Source organism: Sarcophilus harrisii, chromosome 1 (genome assembly GCF_902635505.1).
Source record: "Sarcophilus harrisii chromosome 1, mSarHar1.11, whole genome shotgun sequence".
Classification (NCBI taxonomy): domain Eukaryota; kingdom Metazoa; phylum Chordata; class Mammalia; order Dasyuromorphia; family Dasyuridae; genus Sarcophilus; species Sarcophilus harrisii.
Window position 1 is genome coordinate 653,687,966 of NC_045426.1, and position 20,880 is coordinate 653,708,845.

A 20,880-nucleotide genomic window follows, 5' to 3' on the forward strand; every position below is an offset into this window, starting at 1 on the left:
CCTAACACTAAAGCAAGACATTTTGGTATCTGACTCTCTCATTTCCTCTATCTTCTCTCTCTTTTGAAATATATGATCTCATTTGATGCTCATAACAATATCCAATTAACAGCTGAGGAAACTGAGGTGAGCAAAGGATAAGTGACTGACCTAGGGTCACACAGTCAATAAATATTTGAGGCTGAATTTGAACTCAAGTCTTCCTGATTCCAGGTCAAATGCTCTATCTGCAGTGCCACCCCATCAACTACCTCTGAGCAATAATAATAGTAGTTAACAATAAAAGCTAAGATTTACACAACACTTATGTGTCAAGTGTAATGCTAAGGGTTTTATAATGATCATCTCAGTTGATTCTCAAACAATCCTGGGAGGCAGTTGCTATTATCCCCATTTTACAGAGGCAAACAGAAATTGTGATATGTGTAGCAGGATCACACAACTAGTATGAGTCTGAGCCTATATTTGAACCCAGGTGTTTTTGACTCCAGGCCTGGCACTAACCCAGCTGCCCGAGGCACTAAGTAAATGCGATCCTGTTTATTCAGACCCCTTGGCAACAACACAAATGATTATTAACTGAATATCAACTCCCTTGTTCCTCTCATTACACAGTAAAGGAAAGCCCACCACAAGTTATTGAACAAGCCTTAAAGAAATTAATCACAGAACAGACCCAATTCTACCATCACAGCAATTTAGGGATTGGCCACCGTTTTGAACGCTGCTTTCATTTCTCCTTCCTCAGCTGTTGCTGGCATTCATTTTAACTGCATGTTGTCAACATCTCTGAGGCAGTTGGGACAGCACACAATGTCCTCTGGAAGGCTGAGGCCCAATATTTTGTAAAAGAGACAAGGCATTCCCCCTCTGAAATAAAAAAGCATCTCCCACTCTATTTTTCCTCCCTCTAAAGCCCCAACTTGTAACCATTTAATTCTAATTCCCTCTGTAGAGAAATATAACAATTATCAAGCTATTTTGATGCCGAGCCTTTCCAGAACTGCAATGATTAAAATTTTTCTGGTCTTAAAGTGAGTCTCTGGGCCATGACAAACACTTTCTTAACTGCTCCCTTTATTACGTCAATAATGAAATACATTCCCTTCCACTCTCTTGTATCCCCTCTCTTAAATAAATGAATAAAAGTATCGGTTCACTTAAGGAAAATAAGTAATAGATGCTGCTCAGAGAGATGTTAGACCTTAATATATTCGATAAGAGATTGTTTCTCACTTAAGACATGAAAATTAGATGGCTCTCTACAGCAAAAGATCAGAACTGTCCCCCAACTCCCACCTACCACATGGGTCAACGTGGCCATCATCAGAGCGAGAGAAGTAATGGGGGGAGGGTAAGGATATTTACCTAATAATGAAGATTTACAGACCAGTTTTCAATCAAGAAGTAACCATTATATTTTTGACAAAGTTCATTTGCCAGGTTTCCCACACAGCACAACATCAGATAAGCAGCAACACAATAACCTGAGATGCTATAAAATGATTAAATCCAGAGAAAGATGAAGTTGAGAGGTTTCTTGCTTGGGTCATTTAGGCTGATATCTCAATCGGACCATCTCTTAAAAGGCTAGATTCTGTTGGTCTTATTTAGACAAATTTACAAAAATGGCAACAAGGTCAATCCAAATAGTTAGTGTCATATTTCTGAAAGCAGTCCTTTAGAAAAATAGCTTTGCAGCATTACAGAGAGAGACATATTGAATTTCCTTAGAGAAACAAACATATTGAATGAAAGTCAAATTGAATTTCTCCCTAGTCACACAATAGGTCACATATTTATACTCTCTATACAATGAAAATGTTATATAAAATTTTTAAAAAGCAATACAGAATTGAGCCCCACCTAGTTTTATTGATTTCCAAATGACCAGTATGAGCTGATAACCAGGACTTTTATTTAAAACTTTCAATGACGTGTTAAGATGATGAAGATCTATTTTACAAGGCCCTCAGTCAATTAAGTGAGAGAATTCTCTCACTTAATTCAAAGGCAGGCTCCAGGTATAAACAGGAGACCAATATTGCCTTAGGCCAACAGAAGATGCCTCTTTTGAAGATCTAGACCCAGAGTATTTAAAATGTCTGCCACCTGCCAGCCTAGTACATCAATCAGTATTTCTCCCTACCCCCCAATTCTTTCTTTTGAGGCTCCAAGTCCTGCAGCCCTCATGATTTAGTAGAGCAGAACCAGCTCCCTGTACAAAGAATATATCATTTTGTAGCACACTTATGGTGTAAGCCATTGGAAAAGGAAGAAACTGCAAAATTCACAGCAACTGACACACAATACCCTCAGCTTTCTTGTAGCCCAATTCATTATAAACTGGTTGGTGTTGGATTTAAGCAGCCGAGCAGAGATGCTGTTTATAAATTTTACAAACACATGACTCGGGAATGACATTCTTTCCTTCACTTTTCGTCTTCCCTGTCCAGCTGGGGACCTCTTGGACTTCTTCCCCCTCAACCCCAAACCTCCCTTTTAGAAAGTAATGACAGGGAAAGTCTTCCTTTTTGCTTCTGGGTATACAATGAGCACTTAATAAATGTTTGCAGATTTGACTCCCTGGCCCAGGGGGAGTCCTTCAGCTTCCCTAGGTCTCCGTTTACTCCTCTCCAAAATGAGGTGACTGGACTACAACAACAATAGGTAGCACTAATAAGGACTAAGGTTTGCAATGTCTTTTACTTATGCTTACACATTTGATCCTCATAATCTGTGAGGAAACAGGCAAATAGAGGTGAAGTGACTTGCCATGGATCACATAGCTAGTGAGTATCTGAGGCTGGATTTGAACTCAGCTCTTTCAGACTCCAAGTCCCACACTCTATTCTATTTAAATCCTATGAAGCGGAAGGAGAAAGTGGCTGTGGAGCCGAGAAAGAAGAAAGGGCTGAAGTCCCTAAACAGAGGGAGGGGGATAGATTCATTGCTTAAAGGAAATCTTGAGCCAGACTGGGAGCTGAAGTCAATCAACAAATATTTGTGGAGTGCCAGGCACTGTGTACTGTGTTGCAGTAAAATAGCTTAGATGGCATCATCAAGATCAGGTAGGGCTTGATTTGAAAGACCCCGATACAAAGCAAAAAGAGTAATTTACCATCACCCCAGCAGCATGTATTTCAATAGCACTTTTAGGGTTCTGTAAAACACCTTAAAATATTATCTCACAACAATTCTGGGTTCCTCATTTGATAGGTGAGAAATCTGAGGCAGAAAGCAATTAAGTGATGACCAGGGTCACACAATAAGTCTGAGGACACATTTGAACTCAGGTCTGCCGCCTCCAGGTCCAAGGCCCTCTCGACTGCATTGCCTACTTTTTAAAATCCCAAGGGATAGAGTTTGTTGTTAAATGTGTCATCATTACTTCAGGAAATAGTTTTTCCTTTAAATCTAATCCATCTATCAAAGACAGAAGCATTTTGAGCATTATCATCTTTATAAAAATTTTTCACAAATTAAACCAATGAATCACCCACCAAGGTTGAAGCACTGTAAGGAATTTAGCCTCTTCCCCTTCCCTCATCACCATCTGGGCTGCCTCATGGTGTGAAGAAAAAAATCACTGGTCATGTCTGATGGGATTTGAGAATTTGTCCAGCAACTCACCTCATTCTTATGAGGAGACTGAGGGTCCTGGAGAGATCTTGTCCAAGGACACAAAAGTAGCAGGGGAAGCTCTCTTTCTACCATGAACATCCATCAGCTGACTTAAATCTAGGTGTTATTCATTTTTCCCAGTTGCTACATTCAATACATATGCTAAGTGCCCTTGGACAAATAAGCATTCATAAATACTATCTGGTTTTGAAAATTAGAATCTGAATTGGATTTTAAATTCCACTTTATTCAATTATGTATGTAGAGTTCTTCTGGTTTTGTGATGCATTTAAAAAGAGAGAGAGCAAGAAAGCCAAATCCAATAGAGACTTTTGAGTCAGAACTCAAATAGGCCAGAGAAGTTCTCTCATTTAAACATGAACAATTTTTTGTATTTGTGTTCGACTATAAGGCAACCAGGGTTCTAATCTGGACTCTTGTCACTTATTATGTGACCCTGGAGACTTTTTCTCTCTGAGTTTCAATGTTCTCTGAAAAAGTAAGAGGATATGGTTTCCAGGTTCCATTGAGTTAAAAATATATTTACAGCCTCCTTTTTACAGCATGACTAAAATTAGCTGCTTTATCATCTCTCCTCCAATAATTGTCCAAAGAAACCTCGCTCTAACTGGCTAGCAATTTCTGCTAAAGGCCCAGTATACTGGTTAGAATGAAGTGGCATTTGAATTATTGGAGGACTATTTCTCTAGACCTTCCAAGTCCTTAGTTATTTTTTTCATTATGATGGCTTCCTGGAAAATGAGGCTAACTGGTATAGCGCTGGCATCACAGGATGAATGAAAAAAGTTAGGACACTGCCAGGATCAGTCGGAGGTAATGTGTGATGACGATGAAGATGATGGCAATGACAGGGACCTCTTATTCCAGGGAGAGATGCCACAGAGAGCAAACCCTAGTCCTCAGTGTCTCCTATGGTCCTGGAGCTCCATGACTGCAGGAGATTCTGAAAAAATTCATTAATTCTAAGACCAGGCACTAGCTGACAACTGAAACCCAACTGTAAAGAACACCATTGTAAAGAGGATCTTTCCAGTGAATCTGGAGCTACAGGGCTTAGGTTAAGATCCTGACACCACTACGTACTCTAAGTATGATCTTGGGCAAATTGCTTTCTTTCTTTCGGACAGTGTTTCTTAGTCAATAAAAATATTCTGACTTCAAAATGGACTATGTCCAGTGACTGAGGATAATCAAGATGCTGAGGTGGGGAGTGATCAGCCTGGAGAAGAGAAAACTTAGGAGCAGAGACACATGACCACTTTCTCTCAGACTCATGTGGAAGGGAGACATCAAACAAAATTAGATTTAGTATCCACATAAGAAAAAACATAATTCCCTGAAATAAAATGGAATGCCCTACTTTGGGAGGTAGCAGGTTTCACTGGGGGTTCTTCAGACACAACTCAGATTCAGTACTTATCCTGTTCAGTATCCTGGAAGTGGTTACAGGAAAGTAAAAGTCAGAATAACCTTTGATATAACATTCTACTTCTGCCTCTCCTGTCTCAAATATCCGAGATTTTCCTAAGAGGCCATCATATGCTCTCCACAATTTGTCTACTTGACCAACTTGTTGAAACTGTTCCACTTCTACTAGTAATCACTTATTTATTCCCTCCCATGTACAGTGGTACTTCATTCTGCTTGTGTGAAATGGGAAGAAGTATTGCTAACCTGAGCTGTTCTAGGATAGAGGGAATTAAGTGCTGTCAATGCTTTCTACATTTCCTTTTGCTATATTCTTCCTCCTACCCAACAGTAGTCATGAGAACCTATGGTGATAGTCGAGGAAAAAGCAGGTGTTTGTGCAGAGGTGTGAAAAACAGATCTAAAACACAGTTGCATATGGTAGGAACACAAGAGTGTCTGGGATACTCTAACACCAGGAGAAGCTTATATGGACTTCCACAAATTACAAAGCCACATTAATTTCTTTTTGTCCTTTAGACTCTCAATCAGATACACATATTCCTTATTATATATGGTCTCTGAGGTCTATGTAAAGAGATCACACTTTCAGATAATTTCCTTTTCTTAGCAGTTCAAAATATTTTCCCTATTAAGAATTTGTCATTAAATAAATGCATATTGTATTAAGTTTTCTTTTTAAGGGAGTTTCTTAGGGAGTTATTTAGCACTTACAATTTTTAAAAACATTAAGCTAGTATCAAAATCAGAAAAGAAAATACATTAAAATTGTCAAATCATTCCACATAATGTAATGTTTGCTACCATTTCTCAGGTGTCTCCAAGTATGATCATTTATTTAATCAATGTATCTATTAGATTTATCTTTCATTCAAATTATTAAAGTGAAATGACTAAGAGCCTTCAACCAAGTAAGAGATATTCATCATGGCATTAAAATATTCTTATGGCTTTAGAAAGGAAAATCTAACCTCCCAAATTTGACAACATTCTCTTTTACAGTGGTCACACTTAATGGGGTATAATTCAATTCATTACAAATCTACCAAGTGCATAGACTCTGCCTAAAGGAATGTATAATCTAATCTCAAGTCTGGACAATCAAGGCCCAAATTGGTTAGTCTCCAATTAAAAATGATAATGATGATAATAGTAACAATGACTGATGTTTACATAGTACTTCATGAATTGCAAAGATTTTTAGTTCTCTTACTTCATTTGATCCTCATCTTACAGGCACTAAAGCTATTAATAAGATTGCTTGGCAGTCACCACCTTTAATATATATAAGGATAAGAAGATTTAGAACATGCAGGGACCTGGGGAACTAGCCCCACCTGCTTGTTTTACAGATGAGGAGGCTGAAGTCAAAGAAGTTATTTGATGAAAGTTATAGTAATGACAAAGTAAGGATTTGAACTCCAGTCCTCTCTGCAAACCTCAAGGATTAGTAATAATGACTTGCCTAATCTTATTGCCTTATCTTATTGCTGAGTTCTTAAAAGAAAGATTTTTGCATCCATTCATCTAACAAACACTCTTTATGTGCAGCACACTGTAGACAAGAAGAAACAAAAAAGATTAATTAGGACATAATCTTCACCTTTATGGAACTGAAGTCACCAAGAGAGATGACTATCATAAAGACATGAGACAGACAGTGTTTAAAAAAGTTCAAAAAGGGACAGTCATCGCTAACCAGAGGAAGAGACATGCTTAGAGGATGTGGCCTTTTAGAAGGAATTCACCGAGTCAAGAAGTAGCAGAAAATCATCTTAGATATAGGAAAAGGACAAAAGCTCTGTTTTTGTATTATCCTTGAATCCTTAGCACCTAAGCACAAAGAGATACACGCCATAATGTTTACCATATGTTTATAAATTGGATTTGTTGGAAGTGCAGAAAAACAATTTGCTGAGAACATGGAGTATGCCAAGGAAAAATGGGATAAAGCTGGAAAGGTAGGGGAGAATCCGATTGTGGATAGTTCTGAACACCATGCTAAGAGAGTTTCAAATTCACTGGTTGGGCAACAGAGAGTCATTGGGGATGTTAGCACAGATGAGTAAGAGAATAAGATCTATCCTCAGGAAAGATTATTTTGGCAGACATATGAATGGCAGATTAGAAGAGAGAGAGGACTTCTTGGAGAACTTCTGAAGAAAACCAAGCAAACAGTGATCATATTTCCAATACAATATTAGTAAAGGCATCATAAAGGCCACTTACACAGTTACCTCTTAGAAAAATTTGTATTATAAGTTTCTTCTATGGGTAGGACTTACAAACACATACTTCCTTGCAGTCCCTCATGCAACATATTCCAGATGTGTGAAATAGAAGATGATGATTTACCTAAATGAGTGATTCTTACAAAATCCTTATGAAACAAATGAAACTAGCAGACTACCAAAAAGGAGGGAAAAAAGTCTGAAATCAACTTTAAAGAAACCACTGATATAAATATCTACATATGATTCAAAGCTTTACAAACAAGTCCCACAAACAACCACACCTGATGATGGTAGGAGGTGTGCTGTTGTCATGGTATCCCTTTGGGTAAAATGTGAGTATATTCAAGTAAATTGGTGTGCCTGGAAGTGGAGGAAGAGAAAATACTAGAATCAGTTAAAGGAACAGATCCAGGAGTACATTCCCAGGCACTCCCAACCTCTTTCTAGTCCTTTCTCCCTAGCAAAACAAACAAACAAAAAAATCAGTCTCAACTACTGCCTGAATGTTTTCTATCTTCCGCATAAATTTTTCTTGCATAAAACACCACATAAGTATCTTATGAAAATTCACTTTGTATACTAGGGGGAAAAAGGCTTTGAAAGATGCAAATACCTTGGAATTAGTTATCACATTGTTATGGAACAGGTTATTTGTGCTGGGGTTTTTTTCCTGCACTGAATTAAGATCTGTACATTGAAGAAAAAGTTTTTAATTAGGTGTGTATGGGTAGGGCGAATGTGGAAAATGGAACACCACTGAGCAAATCAGGATAAAGATGAAGGGAAAAGGGATGTAGGAAGAGGGGCACAGGAATGGAAGTAGGAGAAAAAGATACTGCATATAAACAAGTTATTTCAAAAATTTGCCCCAGGAGCTAAGGCACAGGAAAGGGTAGGGATGAAATGTTCTTCTCTCCATCTTCCATGAATTCCTTCCAGAACAAAGATATATACTATTAGTACAATAACTCAGTTACATTATAGAATAAATAGGATCCTATTCATAAGCCTGGAAAACCAGCTTCATATGTTACCCATTTCTTTAAAAAATAACAAAAATAAAGTATAATGGACAATACAACTTTGTGGACACTGTATCTATAATTCGCTAGAGTAGATTTGTGGACACTATCTATAATTCGCTAGAGTAAATTGTGTATTAAAAACTATGTATTTACTTCACTAATAAAAACATTTTTACCATCCCATCCTTATCATTTATATTTCTAAACTCTTTAAAAGTTCATAGAATGGTTTCCTGGTAATATTTCCTGTATATACAAGGAGCATCCTGATTTTGCAAATAAGAAAGATGAGACAGAGAATGGAGAAATAACTCACATAGGGCCATGATCCAAAAAGAGGTAAAAAAAGTTTGGCCTCTAAACTGTTAAATTTAAGCAAATTGCTCTTTCCATTAAGCTAGCTAGAGGTAGGCAGGTGAAGAAAGAGAGTTCAGACTAGAGTCAGGAAAAGTTGAATTCAGATCTGCCTTCAAACACTCAAAAGCTATATGACCCTGGCAAGTCACCTAAGTTCTGTCTGCCTCTGTTCCCTAAACTGTAAAATGGGAATAACAGCACGTATTTCATAGGTTTGTTGTGAGGCTCAGCTGAGATGATATTTATAAAATTTATAAAGCTCTTAGCACAGTGTTTGGGACACAAGGTAAGAGTTAAATGCTTGTCCCCTTCTCTTCATCTTCACTCGAATTCAACACAAATGGAAAACATTTTAAATAATACTTAAAGCACTGAAAAAGGACATAACTGAATGTGATATTTATTGGGTATTTCTAAGGTCTAAATTTCTACTACTATATGATCCCAGCTGAGGTGGAGATAGATCTGCCTTTCCCCAAAAAAGCTTATAGTCTAAGAGAGCACTCAAACCAAAGGAAAGAGAGCCACAATAATCAGAGAACTCAAAACAGTAAATGCACTGAATTCCAAATATCTGACTTATAAACAAAATTTGACAATACAACCCATTCATAAATTGGGAACCACCTAGGAACTGTCCAGTCTAGCACCAGCTTCCTCACCACACTCTAGAAAGCAATGTACGAGCTACTTTTCCCCTCAGGGCTACCTGCCTGATCTTGGCCCAAAGCCTTTAAAGGAGAGGGTTCAGAAAATTGCAAGTAGTACCATCATGGTCCAGAAACATTTGGTTTTAGATGGTGGCTAAGAAAGCCACCAAAACATAAGACTTTTTTTCCCTCTATTTATTCAAAACTGAGGAGGAGGGAGAGAGAAAAAAGGGAAAAGGAGGACTTTAAATGCCATACTGTCCAGACACTGACAATGAGGTATTCTTGACTTACTATAGTTATTATAAGCAAAGAGCTTTCAGAGCTCATCAATCATAAGATAGTGCTAAGAAGAAGGCAACCTAGGAGCCAGGCAGGGGACACATGAACATCTATGGACCTAGTCAAAGTTCTGTTACTATATAAAGAGACTGAGGCAATCCCCATCTGATGGCCATGAAGGAATATGGATCAAGCCATCATTTTTTGTCCTTTTTTCTGCTCAAAGAACTATCCAGCAAGATGGAAAATTTATGAAAGCTCCAGTAACTTGATTCCAGTATGACCCTGCCAGTAAATACTCTTTATTCCTGGGCTTTAGTTTTCCTATTTGTAAAATAGGGCAATTGGAGTAGGTGGTTTCTAGAGTTCCTGCTACTTTTAACATTCATTGTTTCAAGGTTTCTTTCAGCTAGGATGTTTTGTTATAAGGCACAGCAACTACAATAAAATACTATACCCAGAAGACATCTAAAAAACAAATATCCCAACTTATTAGATATTGTGATAATACATAAGTCATTTAACCATCCTGAATCTGTTTTCTCAAGTGTAAAATTGGAAAATAATAGCCAAAATCACATAACTTAGAGCATAGTGCACAGAGTGCTGGGCCTGGAGTCAGAAAGCCTGGATTCAAATGCAGCCCTAGACACACACTAGCGGTGTGATCCTGGGCAAAGCACTTAAGTTTCCTAAGCTATAAAATGAGGAACACATCTTAAAGTAATACATATGTACACTATTTCCCCCAAAAGAATGGAAACTTCTTGAAGATAGGGAAGCTAGTACCAAGAACACAGTAGCCTGTGCAGAGCAGGCCCTTAATATATGCTTCCTATTGATTATAAGCTACCATCTGGTTATACCAAAATTGGGTTGCATGAATATAATAGACTCTTATTGTATATAAAAAACAATGAACACGAGGAACACAGGAAATGCTGACAGTCTTGAAAAAATTGCTATATAGCTTAATGAGCAACAGTGACAACATTTATAGTTGTGGGAATAATGACAGTGAATGCGACTAAAGTTCTTTCCAAAGAGAAAGCCACAAGAGGGCATCTCCCTCTACTCCTCAGCAGAAGTTGTAGAGGCCCACCCATGGAAAATACACCATATGCAGTCAGACTTTTTTGAGGTACTACTGGATCAGTTTTGTTTACCTTTTTTCCTCTTTAAAAAAAAAACAAAAAAAACCTATTATATAGGCTGACTCTGACAGCCAAGAAGGAGCAGAAAAGAGAAAATTTAGATGAAAAAACAAAGTTTGATAAAAATTTATTAAAAAAAAAAAAAAAAAAAAGAACAGTTAGCTGGTACAGTGGATAGAGTATCAGGTCTGAGTCAGAAAGACCTGGGTTCAAATCCATTTCCTAGCTGTATGACTCTGGATAAGTCACTTAACCCTGCTTACCTCAGTTTTCTCATCTGTAAAATAAACTGGAGAGGGAAATGGTAAACCACTCAGTATTTTTGTCAAGAAGACCCCAAATAGGTTCACAAAGTCCTTTAGGACAGGACTAAAAAAAACAATTAAGCAACAACAAACTCTTTTTAAATTCTATGATTCTGTGGTTCTAGAAGTACCAAGTCTGTGTAAAAATAATTTTTTTAAAATCATACAATGGTTTTGTTTTTAGTAACAAAGCTGAATTGCCCATCCTTAAGAGTCAAAAGATCACATTAAAAAAAAAAAAAGATATAATTCTACTCCATACCCCTTATACGATGGAAACATAAGTATCTGAGGTCATTTGTTATAGTGATTAATAAATTTATGGCTGACCTGGGACATTTATCATAATGCACTAAATATATGTGCACTTGCAAATAAAGGGGAGAGAAAACTTCCTGTTGCTCTCCTCACATTTTCTTTGCACAAAAAGAATAGCGGTGACAAAAAAGATAATAGGAGTAGAAACAATATGTATCTGCCTTGTTGTCACTCCCATGAGAATCCACTGATTCACCCACCTTACCTCCCCTTGGAGAAAGTATTGTGGTCAAGAGAAGAAAAGACTTGACAATATAGGATATACATATATACATACACATACACATATTCCAAAGAATCTGCTGTTATATAGGACAGAGCAAGGATTTTAGAACCTATGTTACAGTGCTTCAGTAGACAGTTCTGGTCATGGGCTTCCAGAATGCCAACTCTAAAAGAATCCTGCACGTTCTGCCTTTTATAATTTTTTGCCTTACTCAAGGGCTACAAGAGAATTCCAGTTTGACTTTCTCTACTTATGAGGGCATTGATTTATTTATTGATGGGGGGCCCATTGGGCAGAGAGTGTCCTGCAGTAATGGAATTAACAAAAATTTGTCTACTGAAGACAGACACACTTCATTCTTCTATGAGCTATGAACAACTGCTACCCTGGTTAGGATGGGGCAGATAAAATATATCGATTCATTTCTTTGTGAAATATTTTTAAAAAAATGTAACTCTTGTAATATACATTTTTATAAAACCAATAGCTCTGGCAAACACTTCCCACCCTGCCAAAAAGATATTTGAACTGACTTCTAAAAGAAAGAGGGAGAATCTACTACTGTTGTAGATGTAAGTACTGACTGAGCATTGGAGAAAGGCTCCATTGAGCTTCTGGTTAAAATAAACAATAATCTTATTACTTCAAGGATGTGTGATTGTATCTCTGCTTTTAAATGTCTTACCTGCTTTAATGAAGGATTAAAGAATTATTACAGATCATCCCCCCAGCCACCCTCCCAAGCATCATGTAGTACCTAAGCCCTTAATAATGAGCAATTGTGGGCTAGAGAGAAGAAACACTGGCATGTGGTTTGTGACTTACCTTCACCACCTTCAGGAGTTTTGTGCTGCTCTTCTTCTTCTAGATCAGGTTCATGTTTGGGTTCTTCCTTCACTTTGCCCTCCTCCAAAAGAGTTTCTGCAGCCATAACCTCTCCCAAAGACTTCTGGTCTTCTGTCTTATGCCTCCTAGGCTGGCTTCTTTTTCTGTGAGACCTAGGATAGTAGATTTGTGAAAGTAATTTGACATTCTTGGTTAAATAACTTAATACTAATAAAACCAGCGTCCTTCCCCCTCCCTTTTTTTTTTTTTTTTTTTTTTTTTTTTTTTGAGAGAACCTAAATCTCTTGGGCCATCATATCTGCTCCAACAATAGGAATGGGGAGAATACTTTCTCTGGGGAGGAGAGGTAGGGAAAAGGGTTAGGGTGATAAAGGAAAGAATGGGTTGAAAGAGAGGGAAGGGCAAGGGGAATGATCAAACATGGGTGCAGTGCTGATGCCAAGCAGAGGATGCTGATGACATCTGAAAGTGGGAAGTCAAACCTGACACCCAACGAACTTCTGGAAATGGTTCTTTGACACTCTAAGTCAAAGGAGTGTTACTTATATTTAGGCATAAAGGAGACAAGGGATGCTTTGAACCGAATGCAAATTCTGGATGAAAATGTCAAACAAACTTCCTGGAAGAGAGTAAAAAGAATTGACTTACGATAGGCCAGGCTTTCTGTTCTGCTCTCTCTTCCTTTCTATATTTGGTTTTCTCTCCTCCTCAGTCTTTTTCCAGTGTCTGTTTTCCTTCAGACTAATTTGTCTAGAATGTAAATTTTCAGGGTTTTTTTCCTCTAAGATTTTTCTTTATCTCTTTAAGACATTATCTAATTACACTTCCCTGTCTAGCTTTTTAAATTCCCCTCCCTTACTTTCCCCCCATACATGAATATTGCGAATATATTACACATAAATACCCATTATTACTACTTTACTCTGAGCTCTCCTTTTCCACCTTAAGACTACTTTAGGAAAGACTAGCTTCTTTCCTTCCTAATTTCTTGGCAGGGCAGGGAAAGGGAGAGCCAGAAGAAGGTTCCTAAAAATAAGTGCCTCACTTTATTTCAGAGTAAAATGTCCCTAGGAAAATGTTATGGCTGTGCAGATCATTTTAATATGTTTGAAGGAAAGAGAAATGAGTAAGCTTATAAATTCACTCCACATGACAAAGAATAACTTGGAGAAAGCAACAAAAGGACTAAAGCAAACAGCTTATTTTAAGAAGGTAGACTAAAAAAGAAGAAAACAAGAGTAGAAAGATAAGAAGCTGACAGCTCAAGGGAAGAGGGAAGCCTAGAGAATACCTTCCTCTGTAGGGAAAACTGCTTTTAGATGAAAAGAATCTCTAGAAATAGCTTTATTAATCCCCGATCAGACATTTCCAGCTGAGCTAGAGAAGATAAAGACTCCCAAAAGTACAAGAACTACACAACAACCCAATTTTTGGAGCTGGAATAGACTCTATAGGTCATTCTGTCCAAAATTGTAAGAAGGAATCTCTTTCTATAATGTCCTCAATATTTATTGAGTCAGTGGAGAAACTAGAGATTGTGAAATATAAGCTTTTGCTAAAAGCATAAATGGCAAGATAGGGAGAAAGGAGAAAGTCCTTAGACCTTCTTGTTGCAAATTTGACAAAGCTATTTATTAATTAAATAGCTCTTTTTCCATTTGAGTTGAATCTTGACTAAATTAAAAATAAATAAACAGAATATGTGTGTGTGTGTATGTATATATGTATATCCTATATTGTCAAGTCTTTTCTTCTCTTGACCACAATACTTTCTCCAAGGGGAGGTAACGTGGGTGAATCAGTGGATTCTCATGGGAGTGACAACAAGGCAGATACATATTGTTTCTACTCCTGTTATCTTTTTGTCACCGCTATTCTTTTTTTTTTCTTTAGGAAGGCAGAGAAGAGTTAAATAAAATGAAAAATACTTCATTACTTAAGAGCAATGTCTGTTCTAAAAAGCTGTAAATGTCACCAATTTTAGTAAAAAGAAAACTGGGAGATGGTGGCTTCCATATGTTTTTTTCATTCTGCACCATTACATCTGCTACAGAATGACAAAGCAGTGAATCCTTCCAACAACTACCTACCCACCTAAGCTTCAGATGAAATAGAGATGCAGCTACCAACATTCCCAAAGCCTATCCAGAAACCAGGCTGATAATTAGAACTGGAGTAGAGTGAAAGAAAGTAGTAAAGCCTTTAATGAGACAACAAACTGAATGAAGAAGGGAAGGGGATACTAAAACAAAATAATGATTAACAGAGGAAAAATAAATCTACACATATAGTCACTTATAATTGCTAGACTCCAACCATATGGTCCACCCTCCAAGTATAGATGTTAACTTCACACCTGCAAGATATTCATTAGCAGGAACATTCAACTGAACCAGTAAGGATCAGCTTTTCTCACTGCTAAAGTTCCTAAAAACAGTCTCTCCTCAAAAGTAAAAAGAGTTACTTAGTAGTTCCACTTTGTGCTTCGCATGGGAGATCTTGGGAAAGGTGAAGCACTAGAGACAAGCCAAATATTCTTTAAGATGCCTAGTTAATTTTGTTAAATGGGGAAACAGACCCACACATATTCACACAGGTATCTGTGGAGCCAGCAGAGCACACCTGCTGAAATGATCAGGAGACAGCTTTTTCAACACTCTCCTTAAAAAGATGCAAGAGAAAAGGCTCTTTATATAGTCTCTAGAGGACTGTTTGTTTGTTTTTAAATGGTGGGAGTAAGATGGGGACAATGTGGTGTCAATAGAACATTAGGCTTGGAATCAATAGAACCTGGGTTTGTATCCTCTATCACACTTTACTAACAGAGTGACCCCTGGATGTCATTAAATTCTCTGGGCCTCAGCTTCCTCATTTATAAAACGTGGAAACTTGCCTCAATGACCTCAACAATCCCTTCCAACATTTAATCTATGTTCCTATAGGATCAAAATTATCTAGCTTAACAGATCCATGCTCTTTACTGCCCCCATCCCTTATGGGGCATACAGGAGTCTTGTTTAAAAAAAAAAAAAAAAAAAAAAAAAAGCAACATGACATAGTAGAAAGAGCCCTGGATTTGAAATCAAAGATCCTGGGTTCAAATCCCAGTTTTACTACTTAGTTCTCATGTGAATTTGGGCAAAACGTTCTTTGGCTTTTGATCATATGTAAAATGAGGCAGTAGACTACATGAACTTTGATCACACGACTGCATGATTCTATGATCTAATACAGGGATCCTCAAACTACGGTCCACGGGCCAGATACAGCAGCTTTGGATGATTATCCCCTCACTCAGGGCTATGAAATTTATTTAAAGGCCCACAAAACAAAGTTTTGTTTTTATTATAGTCCAACCCTCCAACAGTCTGAGGGACAGTAAACTGGCCCCCTATTTTAAAAGTTTGAGGACCCCTGATCTAATATATCTCATTCCAGAGGATTACAGTATTTAAAAATGGAAAAAGACTTCAGAGACCACCTAATTCAACCCATACCTAACCTAAGAGTACCTTCTAAAGTACCCCCAGAAAGTGGTCATCCAGCCTATTTGCAGACCTCCAATGATGAGCAAGGCCACTATTTCACTAAGTAAATCATTCCATGTTGGAAAACCTTAGCTGACTTTAATTTAAAACACTGCTTGCTGAAGAAAGCAGGACCAGCAGCAATATCTTGAACTCCTTCTTGGCACTCTCAGCTGCCTCTACCTTCTGATTTGAGTGTACCCTAAGCCTTCCTTTACAAAGGGCAAGTAACTTCATTTTCAATCAGTGGCTCAACTTGGCTTCCACTTGACAAACAACATGCTCCCAAGTTAGGTACTCTCTCTCTGTCCTACTTCTACTTCCCCCTGTATGTTAAGACTGTAAGCTTCTTGAAGGCAAAGACTATTTTTTCCTATTTGTACCCCCAGTGTTCAACATGATGCTGGCACATAGTAGATGCTTAATAAATGTATACTGAATGAATGGGTCGTATTTATCATATATAAAACATAGTAAATAGTATAATGGGTTGGTTGTCTTGAGAGTTAGTGGACTCTCCTCTTCTAGAAGTCTGGCTGACCACTTGCTTTTGAGGGATTCTGGCTCAATAATTGGTTGGACCAGATTCTGTTATATTCAAGAAAGGAGAAAAGCTTCAGAAATTCAATATCAATAGGAATCAAAGTAACATACCTAAATGCCATTAGCAAGGAAACCCACAAAACAGTTTCATTCTCAAGGTAATAAACATCTGGCAAATGTGACTACTATAGGATGGTATCAGATTCAGCATAAGGAGAATATGACTAAATAGCCTATTCATAGCAACCACACATCCCAATGTAATAGGTCCCCTTCAGAAAAGTAGACCTGGGAGCAGGAGAGGATGAAGGAAAGGGGAGGTCTTTTAAAGATATTTCTGGAGAAGTAGGTGTGATGTTCCTTTTATGGACTAATTACCTGTATTTTATTTTTATTTTTACTTATTTATTTTTTATAATTTATTTTATTTTACAAAAACAGAGTAAGAAAAAAAAACAGAAAAGCAATAGAAAGCAAAATAAAGCAAAACAAAAGAACATTGTCATGTGCCCAGCGTAACATCAGTTTCAAAAAATTACCAGATCAAAAAAGTATTTATATATATATATATAAACTTTATTCTTTTTTCCCTTTTCATCCCCCATCACCACCCCCAAGCATGCTACACTTAAGAATATATATATGTATGCATATGTAGATATAAGTATTTTATTTTTAAAAGGAAAAAATGTCAATGGAACAGTGAAGAAAAAAAAAAGGAAGGGGTATGGGAGGGAGGGAGGGAGGGAGGAGGAGGGAGAAGGGATGAGAAAAGGAAAGGAAGAGGGAAAGGGAAGAGAGGGAGAGGGAAAGGGAAGAGAGGGAGAGGGAAAGGGAAGAGAGGGAGAGGGAGAAGGAAGAAAAGGAGAGGAAGAAGGAAGAAAAGGAGAGAGAGAGGGGAGAAAAGGAGAGGGAGAGGGGAAAAAAGGAGAGGGAGAGGGGAAAAAAGGAGAGGGAGAGGAGAAAAGGAAGAAACAGGGAAGGATGGATAAGAGAGGGACAGACTGCTTCAATTCCATTTTAACCTGTAACATATTTGCTAAGTGTTCTCTAACTTCTCTTTAAAGCTCTGTGTATCTATGTCCATGAATGAGTAGGTGAGAGGCAGGTAGAAAAAGGTTATCTCCATATTTACAAACTGCAGATGAGACACTTTAGTTAGAAAGGGGAGGAGACAGACAGAGAAGAGGAAAGCACTGCAGAATGAAGTGCTTTGTCTTCCTTACCCAAGTAAACCATACTTTAGTTATAGGAATGAGCCAGATCAGTTCTGGTCATCAGCTTTAAAAAAATTAATCATTAATCAAGGTTTCCAAAGAAAAAGGGAACTCAATTACTTTTTTAAAAATCGGTGTTACTCAAGCTAATTGTACAATAGTTCAGAGTCTGATTCTTTTTCTACAGCAAAATAACGTTTTGGTCAGGTATACTTATTGTGTATCTAATTTATATTTTAATATATTTAACATCTACTGGTCATCCTGCCATCTAGGGGAGGAGGGGGGAGGGGGTAAGAGGTGAAAAATTGGAACAAGAGGTTTGGCAATTGTTAATGCTGTAAAGTTACCCATGTATATATCCTGTAAATAAAAGGCTATTAAATTTAAAAAAAAAAAAAATCGGTGTTACTTTACATCCCAAAGGTTTTTTAAAATGAGAGCCTGAACATTGTTTAATCTGCTATTCAGTCCCTCTCTCAGAATATGAACATGTCACAGGATAACAGAAAAGAAGGGCTTCTGTGGAAAGAGAGAAAAGTATTGAACAGCACCAGCTTACTTGGTACTTTCTCTTGCCATAAAGCATATGGAATCTCAAGGGTATTAAAAGAAAAGGGAGGCACAAATGACTGAGGAGACAAAGGGAAGGAAAGGAAGAAAGGTATATTGTGCATAAAACATATTTCTATATGGAACATCCAATTCTCTGGTAATTCAGGTTTCTTCTTGGAAAAAGTTGGGCTTTTTTTTTTCTCCTTCCTCTAGTGAGATAGAGAACTAGTTCTCATTTACGGTTTGATTCTGGTTGTCCTATTAGCAGGCCATTTATAAAACCTTCTATGCCAGATAACAGTTTTGAAAATGTTATTCCTGTGTATTGGCAATCAGCTCTGCTGACCAATTAACTTGGACCACCATCAATTCAACCATTATGCAAATACCATCTCTGAGTATCTTCCTTATCTAGGGCTAAGTCTGTATATCCACTTCACCTTTAAGACTTAAGTGCCAGAAGATCAATTGGGGAGAATGAGGAAAGCCCCAATTAGAACTTTGTTTTCTTGTAACACAAACAATAAGAAATCAGGAGTAAAGATCATAAAAGGTATTATAAAGAGAGAAAGAATAACTATTATATATTGGGAGTGGATATAATGAGATCACTAAGCTAGTATTACTTATTTTCAAAGAAAAGGTCCAGAGAAATTGATGAAGCCAAAATGGCCTATAATGCATAAAAGTGGTATAAGTTCACAAAAACAGTCACAGTGCCAGGCCTAACTAAGGTGTTGATAATTAAATAAAGCTGTTTAAAAAAAATAACAATTGGAAGAAAAGAAATGTTCTAAATATTTAGTGAAATTTTTTTCTTCATAAGTGAACAATTCCTTGCACCTGACTAGTTCAAAGAGAACTTTCTTGCCTCCAGAGTCTCAGAGTTTAGTCCCCCATGTAACCATGTATGAGTGTAAAGAGTATTCTTATTGTTTATTATGATTTGATAAGTCCAAGTAATTGGGAGATTCCCAAATTCCATTTAAAGACCCCATAAGACCCCATTCTATCTTAAATAGAGATGAGGGAGGACAAGTTTCAAATCATCCAAGTAGTGTGATGAGGAGAAATTCTTCCCTCTTTACTACCTCCCCCATCCCAATACAAAGCCTAATCAAGGATCAATTGAACACTGAGTTGAGATTCAAAAAGTCATAGGCAATATTTGCTGGACCCTATATGAGAATTCTATTGTTGCATCTGATGGCAAACAAATATCCTTGACAGACTCGGATAACACTAAAGGGGACAGACACTTGGAAAAGCATTCTGAAATGAATAACAAAGCTTAAAATGTATGTTTATGAAGAGAAATCTGTTTAGAAAATGCTTGTTACCCAATTTTGAGGTATTCTTTAATCCTTGGCACAAAGATAATTCCCAAACCTAGACATAAGGTTTACATAAGGTCCCATTACTCTAGACATAAGAGTAATGTTTAAATCTGTATTTTCATGAAGACAATTGCCTCCACAAGTAATGACTCCTGCCTTCCTTCCTTTCATCCTACAAAACAGCCCCTGAAGCACCTTTCTATTCTATAAATCAACAAACACATCAGGGAAAATTTGAAGTGCTCCAGGAATTTTTAAAAAATGAATATAAGAAGTTTCTAAATTAGACCACTTGGAACTCTGAAAAAGTTCTGTCAAAACAAGGTTTTTTAATCATTCTAGAAATCACTGTGGCATCACCAATTTTGTGGTTTGTTTTAAAGTGTTCAGGAAAAACTAAAGCAAGATACATTCCTTCAAGTATTGCAGAAGTCTAGCTAACTTACTGGAGGAACAGCTTGCCATCTCCCAAAAGCCAAGAAGGTTTTGAACATCCTCTCTGTCAAAGAGAAACAGGGTCCTCTTGCCCTAGAAATCAAATTTTCTAAAACAAATACTTTTCTTTTAGAAGCAGATATACAAACTTGTGTGATGTCAGAGAAGAAAGACAAGTCCGGAAGAGCTTAAACTTAAAGGGCAACAGGAAGATTTCTAGCTGGACAGAGGTGGTGAGAGGAAAGAAGTCTTGATACACAAAAGAGGACTTCTTTTGATGGCACTTCTTTAAAAAGGCCACAGTGCTTACTAAGGCAGATTTTTCTTGTGTAGGAGAAAGAGAAAGTGCCTGTAAGGCTCTGCCTTCTTGCCTTAGGATCCATCAATTTTAGGAATACAGAAGTACCCTTTAAAAACAAATTTCACCAGAGATACATTCATCCAGTTAAAAAGAGAAGTACAGAGTTTGAGAGTTTCAAAATATCCACACTTCTGTATGCTATTTGTGAATGGAAACTAGAAATCTCTCTCTTTTTTCCCAGTGAGGACTGCTTTTGGGCCTCTCTTGCTTTCAGAATGGCATGAGTGCAAAAGCAACTGAAACTGATCCTCTGAACACTCCTGTTCATGACAAATCTTACCTCCGAAGGAGCTTAGCTTTCAGCACAGCCTTAGTTTCATTCCAAGCCATCAGTTCGGGGCTAGTTAGTGCAGTGGGCTTCATGTGGTCCAAAGCAGTAATATCTTTTCCTTGCTTCCACAGTTCATAGCGCTCTGGCTGCAGCACTCTCACAAA

At 37.5% G+C, this 20,880-nt stretch overlaps 1 protein-coding gene across 3 annotated transcripts in view; it reads right to left on the bottom strand.

Annotated features, from left to right (window-relative positions):
* Positions 1-20,880, bottom strand: part of KDM4B (lysine demethylase 4B) — a 264,403-nt gene that overhangs the window by 46,724 nt on the left and 196,799 nt on the right. For 2 of the 3 annotated variants that reach the window (XM_031947800.1, XM_031947801.1), the window contains exons 9-11: positions 20,726-20,880; positions 13,119-13,220; positions 12,450-12,622 (exon numbers count right to left, since the gene is read on the bottom strand). The exon at positions 20,726-20,880 is cut by the window's right edge and continues 42 nt beyond it. In XM_031947800.1, the coding sequence (XP_031803660.1) occupies positions 12,450-12,622; positions 13,119-13,220; positions 20,726-20,880 (430 nt within the window). The remainder of the gene's footprint in view (positions 1-12,449; positions 12,623-13,118; positions 13,221-20,725) is intronic. The other variant, XM_031947802.1, reaches the window with a different exon arrangement.